Source organism: Agrilus planipennis, unplaced genomic scaffold (assembly GCF_000699045.2).
Source record: "Agrilus planipennis isolate EAB-ADULT unplaced genomic scaffold, Apla_2.0 scaffold3, whole genome shotgun sequence".
Lineage (NCBI taxonomy): Eukaryota > Metazoa > Arthropoda > Insecta > Coleoptera > Buprestidae > Agrilus > Agrilus planipennis.
In genome coordinates this window covers 2,016,499-2,043,313 of record NW_020442460.1, presented here as the reverse complement: position 1 = coordinate 2,043,313, position 26,815 = coordinate 2,016,499, and the positions used below count along the sequence as shown (strand labels likewise).

The 26,815-nt window shown below is 36.6% G+C and overlaps 1 protein-coding gene across 5 annotated transcripts in view; it reads left to right on the top strand.

Annotated features, from left to right (window-relative positions):
• LOC108742153 (PR domain zinc finger protein 16-like) overlaps positions 1 to 26,815 on the top strand; it is a 159,201-nt gene that overhangs the window by 59,533 nt on the left and 72,853 nt on the right. Inside the window, exon 1 of one of the 5 annotated variants that reach the window (XM_018477244.1) lies at positions 23,422 to 23,720. The exons of the other annotated variants lie outside the window; for them this stretch is intronic. Within the exon in view, the coding sequence (XP_018332746.1) occupies positions 23,714 to 23,720 (7 nt within the window). The 5' untranslated portion in view covers positions 23,422 to 23,713. Of the gene's footprint in view, positions 1 to 23,421; positions 23,721 to 26,815 lie in introns of those variants that run through there. 5 annotated transcript variants of the gene reach the window in all.

The window sequence follows — 26,815 nt, the reverse complement described above, 5'->3', positions numbered from 1 at the left end:
ACCGTAGCAAAACTATGAAATATAATATCTAAGTCCTTATCTAATCTACTTGTACAACCTTTTACAGCACAAACGGTTCTGCACTTTGATTTTGCACGAAATGAAAATTTGGCTAGTTCCATATTATATAAAATATTAATAATCACAATTTGCAAAATAACACAGTACACAATAGCTGTTTATGCAATGCTTGGGCAGTTAAAATTTCTGCCACCAGGTGCCGTATCGTTTTATGTCAAATTCCAATTGCTTCATATTGCTCTTCATGGGATAACATTGCTCCTTATTATTAAGAGGTGGCTATCGTTTGAATAGTTGAGTGGGTTAATGTTACAATTTTTTTCTTCGTTATTATTTGATCGTCAACTTGTCCTTCAAATGATGACAAAAAATACATTGGGTCTAAGAATTGTAAGAAGTCCAAACAGCGATTTGTGAAGTTTATCGATGCGATGGTAGGAATTTGTGTTGGACTCAAATATCATAACGAACGTGCTGTCTTCTATCCAAGACTTTACAGCCTCTTAATATGACTCACTATTTGGAACATTTTGTGTTGCTAGTCTCGTAATTGTATACATTCGTATAAATTTATTATTTATTTTGTCAACTTATTGTTTGTAGTTGCATCTTGTGTATTATCTCTTAATTATTACCGTGTTGAATAACAACTCAAAGAACTAGACTGTTTATAGTAATTAATAATACTGTACGTATGATAATATCTTTACCTGAACAACAATATTAGTATTGAGGCAATTTGTGGCGCTCTGTAGATGAAATATTATTCAATAACAATAACTAACTTTAAGAAAAACACAAGAATTAATTTTTACAGATGACGATAGTGTGTAAATATTTCAATGTCTACACATTACTTACAATAGTTAGAAGATATATTTTATTTTACTGGCAGATTAAAATTTTCAATGTGTCTGACAGTTTTTTTTTTCTTGTCAGAAGTAGAAACATATATGTATATATATATANAGATATAAATAAAGTGCTATCACATATATATATTTAAAGAAAAACTGCAAGGAGAGCATGCTAAATAAAATTGAAATGTTTAAAAGGAATTCAAATCTACTCCAATAAGGGTTGTAAGGTTATGTTTGCGTGTAGAACCGATACCAACGTTTCGCTTCTGAGATGAGATTTTATCAGAAAGATTAAGAATGATGCAAGGGAAGAAAAAGTAGGGAAGGAGTGAATATAAAGTTAGGAGACAAAAAATTAGAAGAAGTGACTGATTTTAGATATCAAGGAAGTCAGATAAGTCAGGACGGAAGGAGTAGTAGGGATATAAAGCAGAGGTTAGTGTAGGGTTGAGTCGCCTTTAATAAAAAGAAGTCACTTAAATGCATGCGAACTATCAATTTAGAAATTCGAAAAAGGTTGTTAAAGGTGTATGTTTGGAGCGCGGCGTTGTATGGGTGCGAAACATGGACAGTGGGCGCGGCGGAAAAGAAAAGGTTAGAAGCCTTCGAAATGTGGTGTTATAGGCGAATGATGAGGATAACGTGGGTGAAAAACGTTAGAAATGAGGAGGTATTAGAAAGAATAAAAATAGACGAGATAGATTGGTAGGACACTTTCTCAGGCATGAAGGTCTAGTCAGAGACATATTAGAGGCAGAAGCAGGAGTTAGGAGAGGTAGAGGTAGATCTAGGTTAGATTACTGTTGGCAAATAGTTAAGGATGTGGGTTCTTCTAATTTTAGGGAAATGCGAAGTTTAGCTCAGGATAGGAAAGAGTGGAGGTACGTGTCCAACCAGTTTTAAGACTGACGACCTTATGATGATGATGATTAGGTAGATTGCTTGGAAATAACGTTTAGTTAACTGAAGAACCTACTTTGATAATGATTTACAACTAGAGGCGAAACGTTGGTGTCGGAATATAAACCTTACAACACATATTGGTCTAAATTCTTTTTGTTTAGTTATATCCAAGCTAAGGAAAATAAATGGAGAATATATTTTAGGTTATATTCGAATTTTGGTTGGTATGAGACTCAATCGTAATTAAAACTGGTCCTGTGCCCAATGATTTTATGAGTTTCGTGTGGAAATAGCATGAAATAAGAAATGATCCAGCCAGCCAGTCGTTTAATAAAGAAAATGGGTTGGTCATTTCAGTTTAGTCGGTTGCTAGAGAGTGCAGTTGTTAAAAAGAGGAGCCAGCCAGAGTAGAATCTGGTCAAAGTCACGTTCGATAATCTATTATTGAATTTATGATCACTTTTATGTCGAAAGGGTACAAGCCATGTCGCGATGCGATACTTCTCGTCGTCTTCATTTCCGTGCAGCGTTGCCATTCCCAAAACAAAGAAACATAAATTTATTATTTTAGCGACGATCGTGCTCACAACCACTACACGTCCAGTCATATATTAAACCTGCCAATAATAAACTCGACTAATTGTAAGACAATTTTTAGTGTCCCACACAGAAATTAATCTCTCCACTTTTTGTTTTCTGTGTAGGTATCCGTTTGTTTTATACCATTTTTTTTTTAAATGCATTTCACAGAAACTTAAAGCTATCGAGTCTGTTAACAACAACCCATTGGAAGTTATACTTATTATTTCGATTTATTTAAACAATGATCGTTTTGGTACTATGTACTTCCTCATCAGGTAAAATATCCAGTAGATGATGTACAGTCGAAACTTGATAATAACCTAAACCTCAATAACGTAATAACCTCTATAAATTCATAAAATTTTGTGTTCCCTTCCCCTCGGAGTCCAAAACCTCTATTACTTAAAATAAAAACCCTTTATAACTTAAACGAATAATTTGGGCATCGCACCTCAGTAAGCAGCGAAAAGTGGTTTGAATCGGGAGAAAATCTTTTTTGTAAAAGGCGGAAGAATTGCTGAATTTCCTAATCTAGAAAAACATGGACATGGTTTAGACAGTGTAGAAACATAAAAACATTAGTCTTAGCGGACAAAAGGAAAAAGCTGAAGAGTTTACTAAGTCATCGGAAATCCATAATTTTAAAGCTTAAACTTAAACCCTTAGCAAGTAAAAATCTCAATAACTCTTGGTCTTTGTTTTATCGAGGTTCTACTGTAGTTAATTTGAAAATTGGTATTAAAGGTTTATAATTGCTGCCGCTGTAGGCGAAAAATCAATTTTATCAGATAAGTATTAGTAATTTAAAAGAAACCGCCAAATTATTACTTGACGTAAATGCCAAGTAAGGGCCACGATCATTGTCAGTCTTATTAGTGACGTCACAAACGCAGAAATACCTATGATTTTAATGTGTTTTTGAGTTGACAAAAATTTGATGCAAATGAACTACAAAAAGTAGACTCAATAAAATTTCCAAACTCTGACTTATTTGGGCTGCCTACTTATTTAGTCCATGTACCTATACATGCAGTATATTGTAAAATAAGAACAATATTTGTGTATTTAATTGTAACATGGTGACCACAAACTTTTGGAAATTAAATTCCCTGACTTTTCTAGGTTTTCCAGACATGTAATTTTAAAATTCCCTGATTGAGTTTAGAAATATTCAATTATATGTACATGTAGATGGATCACAATCGCATTCGCGCCAATTTTTCAATTATTTTGAAAAAAATCTGGAGGTTGAATATTTTTAAATAAATATAATTAAAAAAGGTAGTTTTTCCATGATTTGGGAGAAATCGCCTGACTTTTATCTGACTTTCCAGTACATTTCCAGGTTTTCCAGTTTTGTGACTACCATTTGTAACAACGATTAAACAATTAATTGATGACAGTTGGAATCGATTTTTTAGTTTGTAGAAAGATGACGTCATCGTAGCTGTCAGGGACAGTAAAAAGGTAACGTCCGTGGTGGTTACAATAACGGTTGCTCGCTGCGGCGGGGGCAAGACGGCCGGCGCGTCGGTAGAACTGACGTCGGGTGCCGCGCCGACCGCGGCGCTTGCTGTAAACTGAGGCGTCGCCACCCACGATGCGCTGTTCCTACAAAGCGACGCTATTTTAATGCGAAATTGGTTTTGCGATGATGGGTATTCCGCACACTTTGATGGCCCGGTTTCCAGCTGATTTTATAATTACGTGTTTCGCGGGTTTCGTCTGTTTTTGAAGGGGGAAATTGGATGCGCCCAAGATCGACGCCTACAGTGACGGACGTAAAAGGGAAACCCTCACAATAACTTTTACAACGAAAACCGTAATTTTAACTTGCACTGATAATTTGATAACGCCAGGGAGTAGTATTAATAAAGATCTTCTATCGATTTTTTACTATCATTAATCAATTATTATGTATCTAGTAATCTATACAAATAGATATAAATAAAGTGCTATCACGTATTATAGATTTAGTAAGAATTTTTGTGGAATCCCCTCATTCAAAACTGATAATAATAAGCGGCTTGCGACTTCTATATTTTCTGTAAGTTCAGGGACTTGGATTAAAGATTTAAATTATCTTCCTGTCGTTGTTAGGATCCCCTTTGCAGTATAACAACAGTCTCTAAATTCAATATACGGCAACACATGTCTCCAAACTGCTGCAACATCGTTCTATATTAATTTATCATCTGCAACTTGTGAAACGAATTTTTCATTGAGCGACCCCCGGTTTTGCATTTATGTATTGTCACATTTTTCATTTAGCTGCTCTATTCTATGTATACGCTATCGTTATCAGTTTGCTTATAAGGAAGCAGTTGTAAAAAAGCACCGGTACCAGATTACAAATTTATCTCCAGGAAGGACACTCCACACTTACTTGCTTATTACTGTCAGTAAATAGTTGAAGAATTATCTTTATTATTATTATTATTGTAGGTACATATAAAAAGTATATTATACATATTTACTAAATATAAATATTATGCGTGTGCAATTTATTAAAACTTATCATAAATGTCAGAACAATTTGAAGAACAGTATTGCATAACCTTTAAACTCGGGGAATTACCGCCAAAACGACTGATAATTCCAAAGAATCATGACGCAATTTAATTGTAAGAATTAAATGGTCTAGTGTAATAAAATAAAACACAGATAGCAATTGATAGTATGTAAACAGTGTGATCAGCACTTTTCTGTGATAAATTATGTTGATTTGAATTCAATATAATTAATGATTTCAATATCAAGTTAGAGATAGCTTTAAATAAAATGGAAGTGGTATTGACAAAACAGTATCGTATGAAAATAAATAAAAGTAAAACAAAAATACTGGTATGCAAGGGAAGAGAAAGTAGGGAAAGAGCGAATATAAAGATTGGAGACGAAAAATTATAAGAAGTGGCCGATTTTAGGTATCTAGGAAATCAGATAAGTCAGGACGGAAGGAGTGGTAGGGATATAAAGCAGAGGTTAGTGTAGGGTTGAGTCGCCTTTAATAAAAAGAAGTCACTTAAATGCTTGCGAACTATCAATTTAGAAATTCAAGAAAGGTTGTTAATGGTGTATGTTTGGAGCGCGGCGTTGTACGTGTGCGAAGCATGGACCATGATGAGGCTAACGTGGGTAGAAAAGGTTAGAAATGAAGAGGTAGTAGAAAGAATGGGAGAACAGAGGACTCTATGGAAGTCAATAAGAAATAGGCGTGATAGGTTGGGGGGACACCTTCTCAGGCATGAAGGTCTAGTAGAGGTAGACCTAAATTAAATTATTATTCGGAAATAATTAAGGATATGGGTTGTTCTAGTTTTAGGGAAATACGAAGATTAGCTCAGGTTAGGAAAGAGTGGAGATGAGTGTCCAACCAGTCTTAGGACTGACGATCTTATGATAATGATTAATATACATGTATTACAAATGCTACCTCCTCAACCGAAACTCGTAGCCTCATGAGGGTTGTATGGTATGATAGCCTTCCACCCCCAGGCTATGAAGAGAGTTTTGCTTTTCAACTGCAGAAGTAGGTTTTAAAAATGTGGCGGTTAAAAGACTATTGCCCCAAAGGACTTCAAATAGAGAGTAAGTAAAGGTGTTAGTTGAGTTCCGACGTATTGGTCAGAACGTTACAGTATGTCCTACATCTACAGGGTTCAAGAACGATCCCAAATGATAACCAATTTTTCCTGAGCGAAGGGAGGCTTGTTTGTAATAATAATAATATGAGAACTTTCAGAATGTACGTTTGGTACCTACCTATTTAAATGATATCGTGCAATGTATCAATAATTCCCCACCTTCTGTAAGTACCTACGTCTTGTATGCAAGATTTGTAGAACGTGTGATTATCTGTAATAGTTATAGGTGGTAACCATTTTGGTAAATTGACGTATTAAATACCTATCTGTAGGTATGTAACGGTCATATAGAGCAACGGTTTCGGAGATGACGGCTCCGGAAGTGGAAACGTACGGACAAAAGCCCTTATTCTTATTAAGGGCACATCGTGATTATCTGCGAACATTCACTGAATAAAGAAGTCGATGGGGGGCGGTTTTACAGTCAGTTATTTAGTAAAGACGTTGCACTTCAGTTGACGATAATGACTATAATAATAGACGTCTGCATTCGACATTAAACATCGATTGTGGATACGAGGTCTGGCTGAAACATCTGTCGATACAATTTTTTTTCGAAAAATTAAAGTTGAATTTACAGGAGTTGTCTCCCGTGAACGTAACATGAGGATGAGGACTATAGATGTAGTTATGAATTCTGGGAATAAAAAGTTAATTGACAAAAATCACACAAATGGTTGATTGACATTTGCCAAATTTTTGTTAAACACTCGACGCAAATTTTTTTTTTAAACATACTTCTTCCCCCCTATCAGTCACTGTAAGCTCGAAACTGTTAGCACCATTGCTTTGAATGATCGAAATTCACTTTTGTGAACAATAAATACTATGACGTAGTGTCGGCCATCATTCTTTTCTAATTGTTGCTGTTGTCGGCCATCATTCTTTTTCAATTGTTGTCGCATTGTCACTGATGTCGGCCATTGTGGTTTTTAATAGATGTATAGTAATCAAGGAATTGGTTGTTAATTGGTATGCAACACATCGTACACTTCAGCATAAGAAATTGCTGATACTAACTACGTAATACTACTTTGCCCTGTGCTGACAGCTCTCATAATTTCTTTTATAAATAATATTCCAGAAATCATATTGTCAACCTGTATTCAAATTTTGGCTATATTGGCGACGTCCACAAAACTCATGATTAATATTCATTATTTGCCTTTGGTAGGTATTTACCTAATAATGGGTGGAGATGTACCTATTCTAAATTTTGAACGTTGTTTACAATTTCCATATTTCTCAGCGAACAAAAACCGCACGCTATGAAAATATTACCCTTTTCGTCGTCAAAGTTGACATTTTCTCCGCGGGAACCGTTACAAATACAAAATCCGCACCCCAAAAGCGAAAGGATTTCTAGACATGTAATTAAACAATCCTTTGGTTACAATCATGTACCATCAGATTCACAATAACTTTTGATTATTCGAATGTCACATGTTGCGTCCAAAAAACCATGGCACAATTGTGCACAGTGGGTTAATTTTTTCGTTGCCTTACCTGTGCAACTTATAATGACAAAGGCCTGTTGCACATCGGGCATTTCCGTTTCCTTATTCCTGTACGGGTTTAACGAGATTCCGGGAAAGGGTAAGAAATAATCAAAACGCACCCTGCTAAGCCGTCAGCCTTAAAAGGGGTGAGATCGTGTGAAATATGTTTTTTTTGTGAATTTCTGGTTGAAGGGTTGCAATTATGGCGCTGTACATGACTCTATGTGGTAAAATAAGTGGCACCGTATTCGTCGCTTCTAAGGGAGGCGTGAAATCGCGATGATAACGCGAAATTTCGACAAAGTGCTTTAATAAAGATAAAATTATCTACTCTTTGTTGTCTGTCTCCTCATGAAGACGATAAATCTTAACACAATCAATCAGGGACTTAAGAGGGAGCTTTTTGTAAAGAGGATAATAAATGCGTTTTAGATACCAATATTTGAAAACGCACTCTATTACATTTAACACAGTGTTATTTATATCATTCGTAGATAATGGATAACTAGGTTTTATGTAATAGTTTCTGGTGATTATCCGCGTTTGTTAATTATTTTTAACGGCACTCATGTTGACGTCGATTAAAAAATTGAGCGACCCAATAAAAACTACACTAATAGACCATTGTTTTAGAATGACTACTTTCTAGATAATACAATATGCTTGATGTAAGCATGGGTATTGATAGCCTTAACTCGGTTTTAATACTAGTACTAAAGACGTGAAATTCTATTAAAATATTTGGTTTTATGTCTGAGCGTTCATTTCAAATAATAATTGCGATCGATGTTTCCCGCTGACGAAATAAAAAAAATTAACAATAAGCTATAAAAAATACTGGAGCTGACAACTGTAACGTTGTAACCGAACGAGTATTTCACATTTAAGAAAAACTGCGTAAATTGTTTACAGAAATAAAAACTAATGCCGATGAGTGTAGTCAATTTGATATGCTTTATTATAACTATACTTTGGCTTTAGACAAACGAATCAGGTTAAAAGTACTTAGTAGGACTCGAACTGAAAATAGCGAAAAGAAAAATTTTTACGTTTAATTTAAACTTATCAGTTGATGGGTTTTCCAGTTTGTAGTTTGCTTTGCTTTCACTTAAATATAGTAACACGTTAACTATCAAACTTAATTCATCATCGTCAGATCTGCTGCTCAAAGACTTGTTCGACACCCATGAGCCAATCAGACCAGAGCAACCTACATCTCTACATCTCCAACTGTTAGCGAATAGTTATCTTGTCTAAGTCTACCTCTGCTTCAATTAACTTCCTTTTCTCATTCTGACACGTCTATTACCACCAACCCTTCATGCCTGAGAAGATATGTCCTACCAACCTACTTCTCCTATTCCTTATTTACTTCTATAGCGTCCTCTCTTCTATTCTTCCCATAGACATAGAGAATGGACTGAGCAATATTCTCATGGAACTGATTACCATAAAAAGAGGTACTTACTGGCCGCATCTTTGACCATATAATATACTAGACACGCTGTTACTCGCTTCTTTACTACATCTCATCATTAAAGTGTTGTATTTTCTTTAATGAGGTTATGTGAAACTCTCAGGGCGCAAGTCAAAATTCCACTTGTCTGGTCTTTTCGTAGTGTTCATTTATTTTTATCGGTGTCTTATGATACCGCGCCTCGTATAAAAGTTCATCCTAATATTATAAAACGGTATATCAAACATTGTGACTCCATTACAATGAGCAGTGATCAGATCTTGGGTTGCCATTCTTCTCCTCCTCAATCTTTACGAACGGTCTGCATAGAGACACACGTTTGCGTATGTGCGAGTACGCTTCCGCTGCCCGTGCGTTCGAAGACAAAGGACTTCCGCGCACCTTGTCCAGGCCGCTTCTGATGCAGTCCCGCGGCGCATTGTTTCCAACCCAGCCGAGCCGACTTGATTTCACGATTTCTGCGAGCTGCTATCCGACCAGCACAACGAGAGATGCTGCATTGTTTGGCGTATTGGTGACAGCTATTAGGGCTCTTTGGCAAGACCGCTTGCCGCGATTTTCTTTAGACCTAGAGATGCCAAACGACAACAGTCTTTTTTGTTCGATTAACTGTCAAAAGTGATCGACAGAGGAGAGAAGTCAGTGGAACGATAACGTGAGGATGTGACTTCGCTGCAATTAGATTTAGTTATGCAGAGGTGACTGATTATATAATAGACCGAGTCAGTGAAACTCATTGACCCGAAAGGGCAAAATACTGATACGTTAAAGCCGAAAGGGTTTTGATACACTTTGGTATAATTCGCTTTGCTAGAAATGGAAGAAATGCTGAACCAACTGCAATTAGAAATATACTTTCTTCAACCTTCGGAAAGGGTATTAAGAAAGACTTTCAATGCATTGGAAAGAGTTTAAAATTGGATACCAACGCTTTGGATTTGATATGAAACTTTACCTTATAAGATAAAGTAAATTCTTCATGTTTGATGAAGTCATCTGATATTGGACTGGGTTCAACTTGGAATGGAGATTTAAAGAGACTGAAATTTCATGGAAGCAGTTTTCTATTAAAATGTAGCTGCATATTGTGTTATATATATAAGGAAGACGTTCCGTATGGATTTTACACTTTCATGATGAAATGAAACTGGTTAATTTAATGTTGAATTCGCATCTTCTTCAATTTTTGTAGTGATAAAGCTGAATTATTCTGGGTGCCAGGGGAGAATGGAAAATGGAATTTCTTCGTTTAAATTCTTGTAACGGGGATAGTGAGTTATATTGCTAAATCCTTTTTTAGAATGACTGTAATAAGAAAATCAATCTAGATTGCGATCTCAGAGGATTTTTATGTATCTGTCGTTCTGGTCCGGACGTCGTCTTTCAACTCCAGTGATCGATTGCGTTCCGGGGTCGGTCGGCCGCCGGCAACGTGTGGGGGTGGAACGGGTGGGTGAGGAGCGTACGTTTGTGGCCAACAATGGAGACGCCGTGGATGGATAGCCCCCTCTTATCTAAATGTTCCAGTTTAAAACGTGGCCATTGCATTTAAATTCGATCATTTCGGAACTTCCCCGCGCCGCAAAGGGTGCAAAGGTCGGAGATTTTATCAAAGAGACTACACAAAATAAATAGATTTCAACGATTTAAATATATGGGGTGGACAATACAGATGCCAGTAGATACCCCTTCACTATTGACCATTTTTCTTTTAGTTTCGTTGTTAAATCTTGTTTCTGTTCTTCCATAAAGACATGTTCAAGAATACATAAAATTGAAAATGATGAAAAAGAAATAAAACATTAACTACAAGGTGCCTGTCTTCATAAGTGAATTCAGTAGAGGGTGGCAATATACCTACCAACCCTTACATCAACTCGCGATATTGCGTATAATAATAAATGGGAAAAAAAAGTAATATTGCTGGTATAACGCTAACCCGCGCCTTGACTTGGCACACCTTTACCGTCAAACGACGGTAATAACGGAACTTACGCTATCATAAATATAGAGGGTGCAATAAATACATGCAAACACACTGATAACCCCATTTGCGAGGGAGACATGTTAGGGGAGACTCGGCAAATAACAAAACATCCCTCTGTAAACTAAATTGTCTCAACGTGAGAATGATATTAAGTAAAGAAAACATTGCTAAAAATGTAAAAATATGTTTAGAGCCAAACCCGATTTCAGTGTAAACTAATTTAATCTAGGCCTGCGGGGGGCCTTTTTACCCTTTAAAACTGTACAGTTTTTGTATAGTTCTATTAATTCGAATAAAACTCTCAATATATATGACAATCTCATGGGCGAACCAGTAACGATAATAATCAGCTAATCCATACAGAAATAACTTGAAATTAAACTAGTAAAAAGAGTAAAAAAAGTGAAACCTAGCTGATTATAACCTGACCTAATCTACTATTTTCAATTTCAAATAACTCAAGATGCGCACAGAAGCAGGAAAAGTAAAGAATGTTTCAGATGACACGCTTATTTCCTACATTCCTACTTTTATCTCTGTATCGAGCTATCCACGGTGAGCCAGCGCATGGGCCCCAAAACATTCATTGCATGATTCTTGTTCCATTCGGATGGATTTTTCTGTAACTACGTCTACGATAACAGAACACTCTTGCAAGGTCATTCAGTTTTCTAATGCATGCATATCTTTTGAGAGAAATTTCAACTCATAATAATTTTCTGTCCACGCGCAACAGCAGATAACAAGAATTTCCTCAATTTGACGATTCTTGGTATATAATTCTAAAAAGAAAATTCGTAGAAATCTGTTGAACATCAAGCTAATCTAATATCGCTCTGGAACTAAAAATATCCTTGTGCAAGGATAAGTATGTAATCTATTTGATAAGGAAAAAAATTGCTATAAAAGTACATTGTTCATTCCACATTGGTAGTGCAATAACAATAGACAGTTTTAATCAATTAAGTGCGATAAACTTCCTGGTAAATTGTATGTTTTTAATAACACGTAATTAGGAATATCCTGTCGCATCATGAAACCTAATTTGATATCAGTTCTTTTAGTGCGGTTGATTATCTACTGAATGTGGTAAGAACAAATTAGTGTTTCTAAATAGCAATTGCTTGATAAATCCATTCAGGGAAGTAATTACTTATCTATACATAACATTTTAACTATTTTTTGTAGTAATTAAAGCTAAAACTACAAACTTCCTGAAAAATCACATGAAATTATGGTAAGCTAAATTTGAAATAAAAATATGTAGGTATGCATTTATTAAAACAATATTTTCGCTCTTCGATTACGTATGAAAATAACTGCAATGTCCAGTGGTCCAAGATTTTGAACCTCTAACTGAGGATGGCGAAACGCGTTTTGGTTTTCTAAACATCTTGTGGAATTTTGGAGTTGCAAGCGTCTTTTTTTTGTTATTTATATCAGTATGGTTAAATGACTTGCGTTTGATATCTAGGATGTGTTGTTGTTCAGTCAGAAAAATTAATTGAAAATTGCCAATCTTTCGACGTGCTGACGCTGACCGTGTTTAAATGTTAATCTTCGATCGTCGTCGGATCATAGGTACAAGGGATGAGGAACCTTGACTCACAGTGAGGTGCCTTTATACCTTGGGATTGTTTTTGGTTATGGTGAGAGAGGATTTTCCGATTGTCTTGTGTGAAGTACTATGCTCTAGGAGTTAGGCTATACTTAATGGAAAAATCTTCCCAGATTGACCATGTGTCATGTGCCTGATTGGCAAATGTAAAATAGGTACTAATATTCACCATTGAGTGTTCTATGCGCTCATAATTAGTTAGGTTAGGTTATGGTATGGAAGATCTACCCAAATTTTAACGGGCTCAATTAGTACGTGTGTATTACATAGTACTATTAATTTTTATGCATTATTTAGTTATATTTTGAATTATNCCGTCCAGTACTGAGTAGCAGACCATACGAGTCAATGAGTCTGGTGGTTGGGCACCACAGTTTGCTAGCTGCATTCAACCTAGCTAATTAGGGTGCTGGTATAAGTACCTGCAAATGCTTTTTATGCTAACAGAGCGACATGGCCTAAAGGTTTCGACCCGATTCGATTCCGGGTCCGTCTGCCTTGGTCCAAGTTTTTCTGTGGTTTCCTTAGATCACTTAGGCAGATTCCACAGATAATTTTTTATTCTCTTCTGTCTTCATCTCGTCCGTCTCATCTTTCTCACCCGGAACCACCACCCACCCATTCCCACGATTCCTGAAAGCAGACTGAAGAGGGCCTTCCGCCCTACCTTCCTGCGTAGTCCGGAGGGACTGCCCGCCCACCAGCATTACTGGCTGGTGGGAATGAAACACCCAAGTTTTAGTTTTAAGTTTTATTTATGCTAGGAAAGTGGGACTGTAGTACCTATTTCATTAGTAATATGATAATAAATCATGGTAATATTTACTATATAAAGTACTTATACGTTTGTGGGCAGATGTATACCTACCTGATAGGTTTAAAAATAATTTTCGCTTGATGACGATGCAGATGGAATTCTATCGATGTCTATGAGATAAGGATCCTTACGAATCATTAACGGTATTCCAGTTCCATTTTTGCGTGTTGACAATTTTTCGTACGAATTCACATGAATTAGATAAAAGACGTGGTATGTCAGGCTGTTAATATGTATCATATCACCATTTGCACATGCACGTTTTTTGTACTTATTCTTCATCCTCCGCTTTTCCACGAAGGGACACTAATCATCCATTAATGACTGTACATCCGCAACAAATTGCCGTCTATATTGTCTCCAGATAACTAATGCACATGCACGAATGGGAAAAATCTCCAAAGGTTCAGTGCAATTGCACTCGCGTTCTACCATTCAGTGTGTATCCTACGATCTGAATTTTTGATTATAAATTACATATTGAGTTTCAATGAAGAAACAACTCAATGAAATGGTAGATGCGGTCTTAAAACATATTTTTCTTGTTAAAACTCTTAGAATATTATGTTTTGTTCATCATTATCATCATCATAGGGTCCTCAGTCCTAAGACTGGTTGGACACGTACCTCCACTCTTTCCTATCCTCAGTTAAACTTCGCATTTCCCTAAAACTATAACAACCCACATCCTTAACTATTTGCGAACAGTAATCTAATCTAGGTCTACCTCTACCCCTCCTAACTCCTGTTTCTGCTTCTAATATATGTCTGACTAGACCTTCATGCCTTCATTATAGGAACAAAATATTCATTTTTGTCTCGAGTGCATTTTGAGTGTCTGTCGCACTCACCGTCTTCAACATTCGTAAAATGAATGGACGGACAGGTGCGAAACTGCAACACGTGTGTTGTGTTACCTTCCAAGAAGACATTGTCAACGGTTGAAATCTATTGATGCGCAAAAAATGTTCACACTTTATGCCTCTTCTTAAAAATTTGTCAATGAGCAATACCAGACACGTTTACTAAATATTTCATGCCACAGAATCTCATATTCATATTGCATAGGCACTATACGTTTGCTAAGAAGACGAAGTTAGACATTTCCCTTGATTATTTTAAATTTTACCTCTTTTTTATACAGAAATCTGAGAATCTCTGTTGATTTACAAGCATGATTTAGATGTAGATTGTTGGAAAATATTTGAAAACTCCACAACAACGTTCGTTATCGGTATTTTCCCCTGTTGGACTTGTAATTTGTTCCCTCTCTATCTCCTGTGTAGTTAGTTTTTTTAAAAGTCAAAATATTGGCATACCATTCTGTTCAAAACATCGTAAACATAATAATTTAGCACACGTGTGCTGGATAAAAATAGCACTTGCATTGTAGTAAGCAAGCAAATGAAGCAAGCGTCATCAAATGAAGAATATTCACCACATATATCTATGCTTCTATACATATACACACTTACATATAAGATCTCTATGTCGCACTAAATCTATGGAATCGGTCATTTCGTCCTACGCTTAAGCATCTTTGAGAATAGTAAACTACACGTTCCAACCAAATGAAAAGAAGCAGTCCTATACCACGACAATCAAGTCCGAAGGACTCCTAATAGGATATTAATAATATGTTTGAGTAAATTAATATTTCATCTTGAGCATAAAACTACTAGGGTCAATTGAAAAGTCCTAACCTTCAAAAGACGCGTCTATAAATTTGACGGCTGTCGGATCATTAGTTTGTGAATTATAGCATTTTTAGTGAAGCAACTTTTGTTATTGTGAAAAAAATGGATAAAAAGGAATTTCGCGTGTTGATAAAATATTGCTTTTTGAAGGGAAAAANCTGATACTAACTACGTAATACTACTTTGCCCTGTGCTGACAGCTCTCATAATTTCTTTTATAAATAATATTCCAGAAATCATATTGTCAACCTGTATTCAAATTTTGGCTATATTGGCGACGTCCACAAAACTCATGATTAATATTCATTATTTGCCTTTGGTAGGTATTTACCTAATAATGGGTGGAGATGTACCTATTCTAAATTTTGAACGTTGTTTACAATTTCCATATTTCTCAGCGAACAAAAACCGCACGCTATGAAAATATTACCCTTTTCGTCGTCAAAGTTGACATTTTCTCCGCGGGAACCGTTACAAATACAAAATCCGCACCCCAAAAGCGAAAGGATTTCTAGACATGTAATTAAACAATCCTTTGGTTACAATCATGTACCATCAGATTCACAATAACTTTTGATTATTCGAATGTCACATGTTGCGTCCAAAAAACCATGGCACAATTGTGCACAGTGGGTTAATTTTTTCGTTGCCTTACCTGTGCAACTTATAATGACAAAGGCCTGTTGCACATCGGGCATTTCCGTTTCCTTATTCCTGTACGGGTTTAACGAGATTCCGGGAAAGGGTAAGAAATAATCAAAACGCACCCTGCTAAGCCGTCAGCCTTAAAAGGGGTGAGATCGTGTGAAATATGTTTTTTTTGTGAATTTCTGGTTGAAGGGTTGCAATTATGGCGCTGTACATGACTCTATGTGGTAAAATAAGTGGCACCGTATTCGTCGCTTCTAAGGGAGGCGTGAAATCGCGATGATAACGCGAAATTTCGACAAAGTGCTTTAATAAAGATAAAATTATCTACTCTTTGTTGTCTGTCTCCTCATGAAGACGATAAATCTTAACACAATCAATCAGGGACTTAAGAGGGAGCTTTTTGTAAAGAGGATAATAAATGCGTTTTAGATACCAATATTTGAAAACGCACTCTATTACATTTAACACAGTGTTATTTATATCATTCGTAGATAATGGATAACTAGGTTTTATGTAATAGTTTCTGGTGATTATCCGCGTTTGTTAATTATTTTTAACGGCACTCATGTTGACGTCGATTAAAAAATTGAGCGACCCAATAAAAACTACACTAATAGACCATTGTTTTAGAATGACTACTTTCTAGATAATACAATATGCTTGATGTAAGCATGGGTATTGATAGCCTTAACTCGGTTTTAATACTAGTACTAAAGACGTGAAATTCTATTAAAATATTTGGTTTTATGTCTGAGCGTTCATTTCAAATAATAATTGCGATCGATGTTTCCCGCTGACGAAATAAAAAAAATTAACAATAAGCTATAAAAAATACTGGAGCTGACAACTGTAACGTTGTAACCGAACGAGTATTTCACATTTAAGAAAAACTGCGTAAATTGTTTACAGAAATAAAAACTAATGCCGATGAGTGTAGTCAATTTGATATGCTTTATTATAACTATACTTTGGCTTTAGACAAACGAATCAGGTTAAAAGTACTTAGTAGGACTCGAACTGAAAATAGCGAAAAGAAAAATTTTTACGTTTAATTTAAACTTATCAGTTGATGGGTTTTCCAGTTTGTAGTTTGCTTTGCTTTCACTTAAATATAGTAACACGTTAACTATCAAACTTAATTCATCATCGTCAGATCTGCTGCTCAAAGACTTGTTCGACACCCATGAGCCAATCAGACCAGAGCAACCTACATCTCTACATCTCCAACTGTTAGCGAATAGTTATCTTGTCTAAGTCTACCTCTGCTTCAATTAACTTCCTTTTCTCATTCTGACACGTCTATTACCACCAACCCTTCATGCCTGAGAAGATATGTCCTACCAACCTACTTCTCCTATTCCTTATTTACTTCTATAGCGTCCTCTCTTCTATTCTTCCCATAGACATAGAGAATGGACTGAGCAATATTCTCATGGAACTGATTACCATAAAAAGAGGTACTTACTGGCCGCATCTTTGACCATATAATATACTAGACACGCTGTTACTCGCTTCTTTACTACATCTCATCATTAAAGTGTTGTATTTTCTTTAATGAGGTTATGTGAAACTCTCAGGGCGCAAGTCAAAATTCCACTTGTCTGGTCTTTTCGTAGTGTTCATTTATTTTTATCGGTGTCTTATGATACCGCGCCTCGTATAAAAGTTCATCCTAATATTATAAAACGGTATATCAAACATTGTGACTCCATTACAATGAGCAGTGATCAGATCTTGGGTTGCCATTCTTCTCCTCCTCAATCTTTACGAACGGTCTGCATAGAGACACACGTTTGCGTATGTGCGAGTACGCTTCCGCTGCCCGTGCGTTCGAAGACAAAGGACTTCCGCGCACCTTGTCCAGGCCGCTTCTGATGCAGTCCCGCGGCGCATTGTTTCCAACCCAGCCGAGCCGACTTGATTTCACGATTTCTGCGAGCTGCTATCCGACCAGCACAACGAGAGATGCTGCATTGTTTGGCGTATTGGTGACAGCTATTAGGGCTCTTTGGCAAGACCGCTTGCCGCGATTTTCTTTAGACCTAGAGATGCCAAACGACAACAGTCTTTTTTGTTCGATTAACTGTCAAAAGTGATCGACAGAGGAGAGAAGTCAGTGGAACGATAACGTGAGGATGTGACTTCGCTGCAATTAGATTTAGTTATGCAGAGGTGACTGATTATATAATAGACCGAGTCAGTGAAACTCATTGACCCGAAAGGGCAAAATACTGATACGTTAAAGCCGAAAGGGTTTTGATACACTTTGGTATAATTCGCTTTGCTAGAAATGGAAGAAATGCTGAACCAACTGCAATTAGAAATATACTTTCTTCAACCTTCGGAAAGGGTATTAAGAAAGACTTTCAATGCATTGGAAAGAGTTTAAAATTGGATACCAACGCTTTGGATTTGATATGAAACTTTACCTTATAAGATAAAGTAAATTCTTCATGTTTGATGAAGTCATCTGATATTGGACTGGGTTCAACTTGGAATGGAGATTTAAAGAGACTGAAATTTCATGGAAGCAGTTTTCTATTAAAATGTAGCTGCATATTGTGTTATATATATAAGGAAGACGTTCCGTATGGATTTTACACTTTCATGATGAAATGAAACTGGTTAATTTAATGTTGAATTCGCATCTTCTTCAATTTTTGTAGTGATAAAGCTGAATTATTCTGGGTGCCAGGGGAGAATGGAAAATGGAATTTCTTCGTTTAAATTCTTGTAACGGGGATAGTGAGTTATATTGCTAAATCCTTTTTTAGAATGACTGTAATAAGAAAATCAATCTAGATTGCGATCTCAGAGGATTTTTATGTATCTGTCGTTCTGGTCCGGACGTCGTCTTTCAACTCCAGTGATCGATTGCGTTCCGGGGTCGGTCGGCCGCCGGCAACGTGTGGGGGTGGAACGGGTGGGTGAGGAGCGTACGTTTGTGGCCAACAATGGAGACGCCGTGGATGGATAGCCCCCTCTTATCTAAATGTTCCAGTTTAAAACGTGGCCATTGCATTTAAATTCGATCATTTCGGAACTTCCCCGCGCCGCAAAGGGTGCAAAGGTCGGAGATTTTATCAAAGAGACTACACAAAATAAATAGATTTCAACGATTTAAATATATGGGGTGGACAATACAGATGCCAGTAGATACCCCTTCACTATTGACCATTTTTCTTTTAGTTTCGTTGTTAAATCTTGTTTCTGTTCTTCCATAAAGACATGTTCAAGAATACATAAAATTGAAAATGATGAAAAAGAAATAAAACATTAACTACAAGGTGCCTGTCTTCATAAGTGAATTCAGTAGAGGGTGGCAATATACCTACCAACCCTTACATCAACTCGCGATATTGCGTATAATAATAAATGGGAAAAAAAAGTAATATTGCTGGTATAACGCTAACCCGCGCCTTGACTTGGCACACCTTTACCGTCAAACGACGGTAATAACGGAACTTACGCTATCATAAATATAGAGGGTGCAATAAATACATGCAAACACACTGATAACCCCATTTGCGAGGGAGACATGTTAGGGGAGACTCGGCAAATAACAAAACATCCCTCTGTAAACTAAATTGTCTCAACGTGAGAATGATATTAAGTAAAGAAAACATTGCTAAAAATGTAAAAATATGTTTAGAGCCAAACCCGATTTCAGTGTAAACTAATTTAATCTAGGCCTGCGGGGGGCCTTTTTACCCTTTAAAACTGTACAGTTTTTGTATAGTTCTATTAATTCGAATAAAACTCTCAATATATATGACAATCTCATGGGCGAACCAGTAACGATAATAATCAGCTAATCCATACAGAAATAACTTGAAATTAAACTAGTAAAAAGAGTAAAAAAAGTGAAACCTAGCTGATTATAACCTGACCTAATCTACTATTTTCAATTTCAAATAACTCAAGATGCGCACAGAAGCAGGAAAAGTAAAGAATGTTTCAGATGACACGCTTATTTCCTACATTCCTACTTTTATCTCTGTATCGAGCTATCCACGGTGAGCCAGCGCATGGGCCCCAAAACATTCATTGCATGATTCTTGTTCCATTCGGATGGATTTTTCTGTAACTACGTCTACGATAACAGAACACTCTTGCAAGGTCATTCAGTTTTCTAATGCATGCATATCTTTTGAGAGAAATTTCAACTCATAATAATTTTCTGTCCACGCGCAACAGCAGATAACAAGAATTTCCTCAATTTGACGATTCTTGGTATATAATTCTAAAAAGAAAATTCGTAGAAATCTGTTGAACATCAAGCTAATCTAATATCGCTCTGGAACTAAAAATATCCTTGTGCAAGGATAAGTATGTAATCTATTTGATAAGGAAAAAAATTGCTATAAAAGTACATTGTTCATTCCACATTGGTAGTGCAATAACAATAGACAGTTTTAATCAATTAAGTGCGATAAACTTCCTGGTAAATTGTATGTTTTTAATAACACGTAATTAGGAATATCCTGTCGCATCATGAAACCTAATTTGATATCAGTTCTTTTAGTGCGGTTGATTATCTACTGAATGTGGTAAGAACAAATTAGTGTTTCTAAATAGCAATTGCTTGATAAATCCATTCAGGGAAGTAATTACTTATCTATACATAACATTTTAACTATTTTTTGTAGTAATTAAAGCTAAAACTACAAACTTCCTGAAAAATCACATGAAATTATGGTAAGCTAAATTTGAAATAAAAATATGTAGGTATGCATTTATTAAAACAATATTTTCGCTCTTCGATTACGTATGAAAATAACTGCAATGTCCAGTGGTCCAAGATTTTGAACCTCTAACTGAGGATGGCGAAACGCGTTTTGGTTTTCTAAACATCTTGTGGAATTTTGGAGTTGCAAGCGTCTTTTTTTTGTTATTTATATCAGTATGGTTAAATGACTTGCGTTTGATATCTAGGATGTGTTGTTGTTCAGTCAGAAAAATTAATTGAAAATTGCCAATCTTTCGACGTGCTGACGCTGACCGTGTTTAAATGTTAATCTTCGATCGTCGTCGGATCATAGGTACAAGGGATGAGGAACCTTGACTCACAGTGAGGTGCCTTTATACCTTGGGATTGTTTTTGGTTATGGTGAGAGAGGATTTTCCGATTGTCTTGTGTGAAGTACTATGCTCTAGGAGTTAGGCTATACTTAATGGAAAAATCTTCCCAGATTGACCATGTGTCATGTGCCTGATTGGCAAATGTAAAATAGGTACTAATATTCACCATTGAGTGTTCTATGCGCTCATAATTAGTTAGGTTAGGTTATGGTATGGAAGATCTACCCAAATTTTAACGGGCTCAATTAGTACGTGTGTATTACATAGTACTATTAATTTTTATGCATTATTTAGTTATATTTTGAATTATGTTTTGAACTAATTTCCGTACCTTCTTGACTTGAGAATTGCTTCATCCTTTTGTGGCACTTTCATAGATCATATTGGAATTGTTTCTGAAGAAGCCATAGAATAAAATGTTTGTAATGTTAACAGAGATTTAATTTTACATTAAAATCATCAAGTATCAGTTTGGCCCTTTAATCTTCAGAAATTCCAAAAAAAAACAAATTTCTGTACAAAAATGTTACTAGAGGTACCTATCTGTAATGGAGAGTACCTACCTAACCTTTAAATGTTAATAAATTCTCATATGGGTGATTATTATAAGTCATCGTCATGTACTTGTTAAAGACATCAAAGGGTTTTGTAAGAGGTTATAGCAGTAATAACAAAAAACTACATTGCCCTTACACTTCTCTAGTTCTTTGAAAGCATTTCTTCTGAATATGAGGGACGTAAGCAAAACTCTCAACTAAAAAAAAAAAAGAAAAAGAAAAACTATAAAAACGTTACTTTTTTCTGTTAGTTCTTTTCGATTCATGTCAGAAACACATGCACGTAGGTTTGCGTAACTACCTTCGGCTTACTGCGATCGAAAAAGCTCTTGTAGGTTGTCGTCTCTCCTCAAAAGGGTTGATTTAGGTCGCGATCAGTGCCAAGAACAAACACCGTGACATTATTGTTACAGATTGGCTTTTAAACATCGGTTACACGACACGCATTTACATGAAAAGACGTCATTTATAAAGATGTTACTTTTTTAATGTCTGTGAAGATCGCTTTGAGGGCTGAGACAGGTAGAACACGTACCACCGGGGCTTAAAATTAAAGGGCGAATGTCATTTCCACTATTCTCATTGATTTCAGTATTCTGAAGGTTACTTACTAACGCCTCGGCTTCACACAAGTTTTTGCAGGCTTCAGGAGACCCAAAAGGGACCCTTTATATATGTGTGGCAATAAAGCTGACAACACAAGGAATCAAAATGAATTTCTAAAATGTCGAAATTAGGGGATTTTTAGGGATTAATTTGGTGCCATGGTCGAAAATTGGGGTTCATAATTCATGTTTGTTCAAGTAGTAGAAAATGTTATTTATGTTTCATTCCCACCAGCATTAGTAGCTGTCGGGCGGAGTACGCCGGTAGGTCCTCTTCAGTCTCCTTTCAGGGAATCGTGGGAATGGGTGAGTGGTGGTTGAGGTGCGAAATATAAGAAGGACGAAATGAAGACAGAAGAATGTTGTATCTCCAGAATTTGCCTAACTGATTAAAGGAAACCACAGCCTCTTTAACCATTTTTTAGAAGTAGGGGGGAATGGATGAGTGATGGTTGATGTAAGAAAGATGAGATTGAGGAGAGTGAAAGATTATTTGTGGAATTTGCCTAAATAATCCAAGAAAACTACAAAAAAACTTGGACCAGAGCGGACGGACTTGGAATCGAACTTGTGATCCTGCCGAATGCTAAGAAACGGTCTAAACCTCAGGGTCATGCTTCTCGGTAACTTTTCACAGCAAGTCAGGTGACATATGTATCATTATTTTAATTTTCTTGGTATATGAAGCAGAAATATTAATAGGTAAGTAACGCTCAATATCAGTTTGTCTATTATAAGGTGTGTGGAATTTACATTATCCAAAAAGTGAAAAGATGCGCCTGCATGTTTCCACATCGGTACACACCAACCCTTGCACTGTCGCGACTTTTATTGAAGTGAAATATATCATGAGGACTAAAAGGGGTAGCAGAGGCTATATTTCACGCCACTAAATGGGAATATGAATTAAATTATCTTCAGTAGGTAAAGTAGTGACTAGGCGCAAACGAAAATCTGTTTTTAAAAACTTTAAAGGTGAGCTAGGTACTTATTCTTTTGAATTAATTTTCTTATGTCTGGCGGAAGTAATTGTTTGTGAGTTTTGATAACAAACATTTACCTAATAATAAGGATTTCTTTCGTTTTTCTAAATGTTGAAGTTGAACGTTTTTCCGACAAAAGCGAGTCGATATATGATAGGGCACGTTTTCCCGGCCAACTTTACAACCCTTAGAAAATGTCACGGAAACGTTTATCCAGATCCGCGACGCGAAGCATCAGGACAACGATGCGCCACGGCATGCCGTCGAGGGGGGACCGGGACGGGAGACCGGTGGATCCCAGCAGACGTCCCGCCTATTCGCCCCACCCCCAGTACACGCCTCTCCCGAAGTATCCCGGGGACAAGGATGCTTCAGGAGGATGATGATGCAGCTAGTATTCCTGCAGATCGTTTACGTCACGCACACGACACATCTTCACTGCTTCTTCTTTTTCCTCTTCTTCTAATTTATTTCTTCGGTGCGCCCAACTAAAGAAGTCGCCATCATCTCATAAGTTTGTGTTTAATTATTTAAAATAAACAAATGAAAAATTAGTGCTTGCATCTACTAGGAAGTTCGTTTCTTTTAAATCCAATAGAAAATGACTTTGTTTTCGTTATCGTTCAGCGTGACTATACTTCAGTGAGTGAGGATGGCAGTGGTGTTTCAAATTAATTGTGGTCGTTGCTCATGATTCTCTGAAGATGTGAGAGTAAAACATGAATATAGGATGACAGGTAGGACAATTCTCAAATGCTTCTTTGATTAATCTTTTGATACAGTCGTCTATCAATTCATTAAACTTGTCATATGAAAATCTGAAAATGAAACAATTTTGAATTTAGTTTTCAATCCAAGAAATGATTCTGTTGAGTACGTACGGCAGGTCTTTCGGAATCAGATTTAGATTTGCAACACAAGTTTCAGTTTCCAGTTTTACCAAAACGATGCCAATGAAAATGTTTGAGTTTACCACTGCGACTAATTGATTCACTCAAACTGCGCCCAACTCTTTGTGAATCATGAAATAATACAATTCTTTGTAACACATCGTTGACTTATAGTACCTACATTCATGTTCAGCAATTTTTGGACATAATCTCCTTTAAAAATTTGAAGTAGGTACAATATTCCACATTGACTCAAAACTGTGATTTTCGTGTAGAAACGTTTCAGTGTAGCTCATAATTTAAACTGAAATTTCATTCTCAATCCGGGTCAGGATTTATTAATAAACGCTTCAAAGAATTCGCCGCCTACAAATAATCCGAAATTTTTGATTTTGTTTGTGGTTAGGATTTGTTTGTTTCTTTTACGATTATTTATCTGTACGGTACAAGGGAATATTGGAAGGCGGTTCAAATGACAATCAGGTGCTAAAATCAGTGCCTAACTGCTGAAACATGATAACGACCCATCATGCACGGATTGTGGTAAATCCTACGCAAACAGTTCGGCTATTCTACAAAAGGTTCATGAAAATTATCAGAACTGACCATACCAGATAGTTAGTTACCAATAAACATCTGTTGTCTTTACCGACCGCGCGACAAGATACAAGTAAGTTAATAATTTGAAGGATTGGGTGAGTCCAATATGAATTTTGACTCAATCGCCATTTTTATCTCCTACACATTCTTAATATTGTTTCGGTGTGTAAATCAAATGGTATTTTTCTCGCCATCATGAAAGGGCAAAATCTACTATAAGGTAGCTCATATTTGATATCAAAAGTGATTTTGAAAAGTAATGATATTGGAAATTAAGAGTAGGTAATAGGTTCAGAAATAATTTTGAATGAAACTTGATGATACGAATATTAGGGATAAGGACTTCCGAGCGTCATAACCCAGAAATTTAGAGACTATTGCTTAGCATTCGGGAGGACACCCCCCCCCCCGAATCCTGGTCCATCTGCCCTGGTCCATGTTTTTCTCTGGTTTTGTTTGGATCACTTAGGCAATGGCTTAGTATTCCACAGATAATCTTTCATTCCCTTCTGTCTCATCTATCTCACATCAGCCATCACCTAACTATTCCTCCTATTTTTAAAAGAAGGCCAAAGAAAACTGAAGAGGCTCGGGGTTTCTTGGATCACTAAGGCAAAATTCTGGGGCAGTAATATTACACAGCAGATAATCTTTCACTCCCTTCTGGCTTCATTTTGCCCTTTTTAGCGTAGTTCGGAGGAACTGTCCGATCACCAACATTAGCAGGGTGGGAATAAAACTCCCGAATTTTTTTTTATAAGGACTTCTAATAAATCTTCAGCAGTTTTACTATCTCTTCGTTATTATTGTAACCACAAATTAATATTTTGTGTTTTCTTTTTATGTGTAGGTATCTAATTTGTACTTGTTAATATTGTTCGGGGTACAGGTATATGATGAACCTCAGGGGTGGCTGGTGTACACATAGGTTCTGGAGAGACGCAGAACTGCCGAAAATTAGATTTGTCATTTGCTGCCTATTACTAAAGTTTAATAATATTTGTACTAATTTAGTACATCTACACATAAAATCGCCTTTTCTTGGCCGTCCAGTACTGAGTAGCAGACCATACGAGTCAATGAGTCTGGTGGTTGGGCACCACAGTTTGCTAGCTGCATTCAACCTAGCTAATTAGGGTGCTGGTATAAGTACCTGCAAATGCTTTTTATGCTAACAGAGCGACATGGCCTAAAGGTTTCGACCCGATTCGATTCCGGGTCCGTCTGCCTTGGTCCAAGTTTTTCTGTGGTTTCCTTAGATCACTTAGGCAGATTCCACAGATAATTTTTTATTCTCTTCTGTCTTCATCTCGTCCGTCTCATCTTTCTCACCCGGAACCACCACCCACCCATTCCCACGATTCCTGAAAGCAGACTGAAGAGGGCCTTCCGCCCTACCTTCCTGCGTAGTCCGGAGGGACTGCCCGCCCACCAGCATTACTGGCTGGTGGGAATGAAACACCCAAGTTTTAGTTTTAAGTTTTATTTATGCTAGGAAAGTGGGACTGTAGTACCTATTTCATTAGTAATATGATAATAAATCATGGTAATATTTACTATATAAAGTACTTATACGTTTGTGGGCAGATGTATACCTACCTGATAGGTTTAAAAATAATTTTCGCTTGATGACGATGCAGATGGAATTCTATCGATGTCTATGAGATAAGGATCCTTACGAATCATTAACGGTATTCCAGTTCCATTTTTGCGTGTTGACAATTTTTCGTACGAATTCACATGAATTAGATAAAAGACGTGGTATGTCAGGCTGTTAATATGTATCATATCACCATTTGCACATGCACGTTTTTTGTACTTATTCTTCATCCTCCGCTTTTCCACGAAGGGACACTAATCATCCATTAATGACTGTACATCCGCAACAAATTGCCGTCTATATTGTCTCCAGATAACTAATGCACATGCACGAATGGGAAAAATCTCCAAAGGTTCAGTGCAATTGCACTCGCGTTCTACCATTCAGTGTGTATCCTACGATCTGAATTTTTGATTATAAATTACATATTGAGTTTCAATGAAGAAACAACTCAATGAAATGGTAGATGCGGTCTTAAAACATATTTTTCTTGTTAAAACTCTTAGAATATTATGTTTTGTTCATCATTATCATCATCATAGGGTCCTCAGTCCTAAGACTGGTTGGACACGTACCTCCACTCTTTCCTATCCTCAGTTAAACTTCGCATTTCCCTAAAACTATAACAACCCACATCCTTAACTATTTGCGAACAGTAATCTAATCTAGGTCTACCTCTACCCCTCCTAACTCCTGTTTCTGCTTCTAATATGTCTCTGACTAGACCTTCATGCCTGAGAAG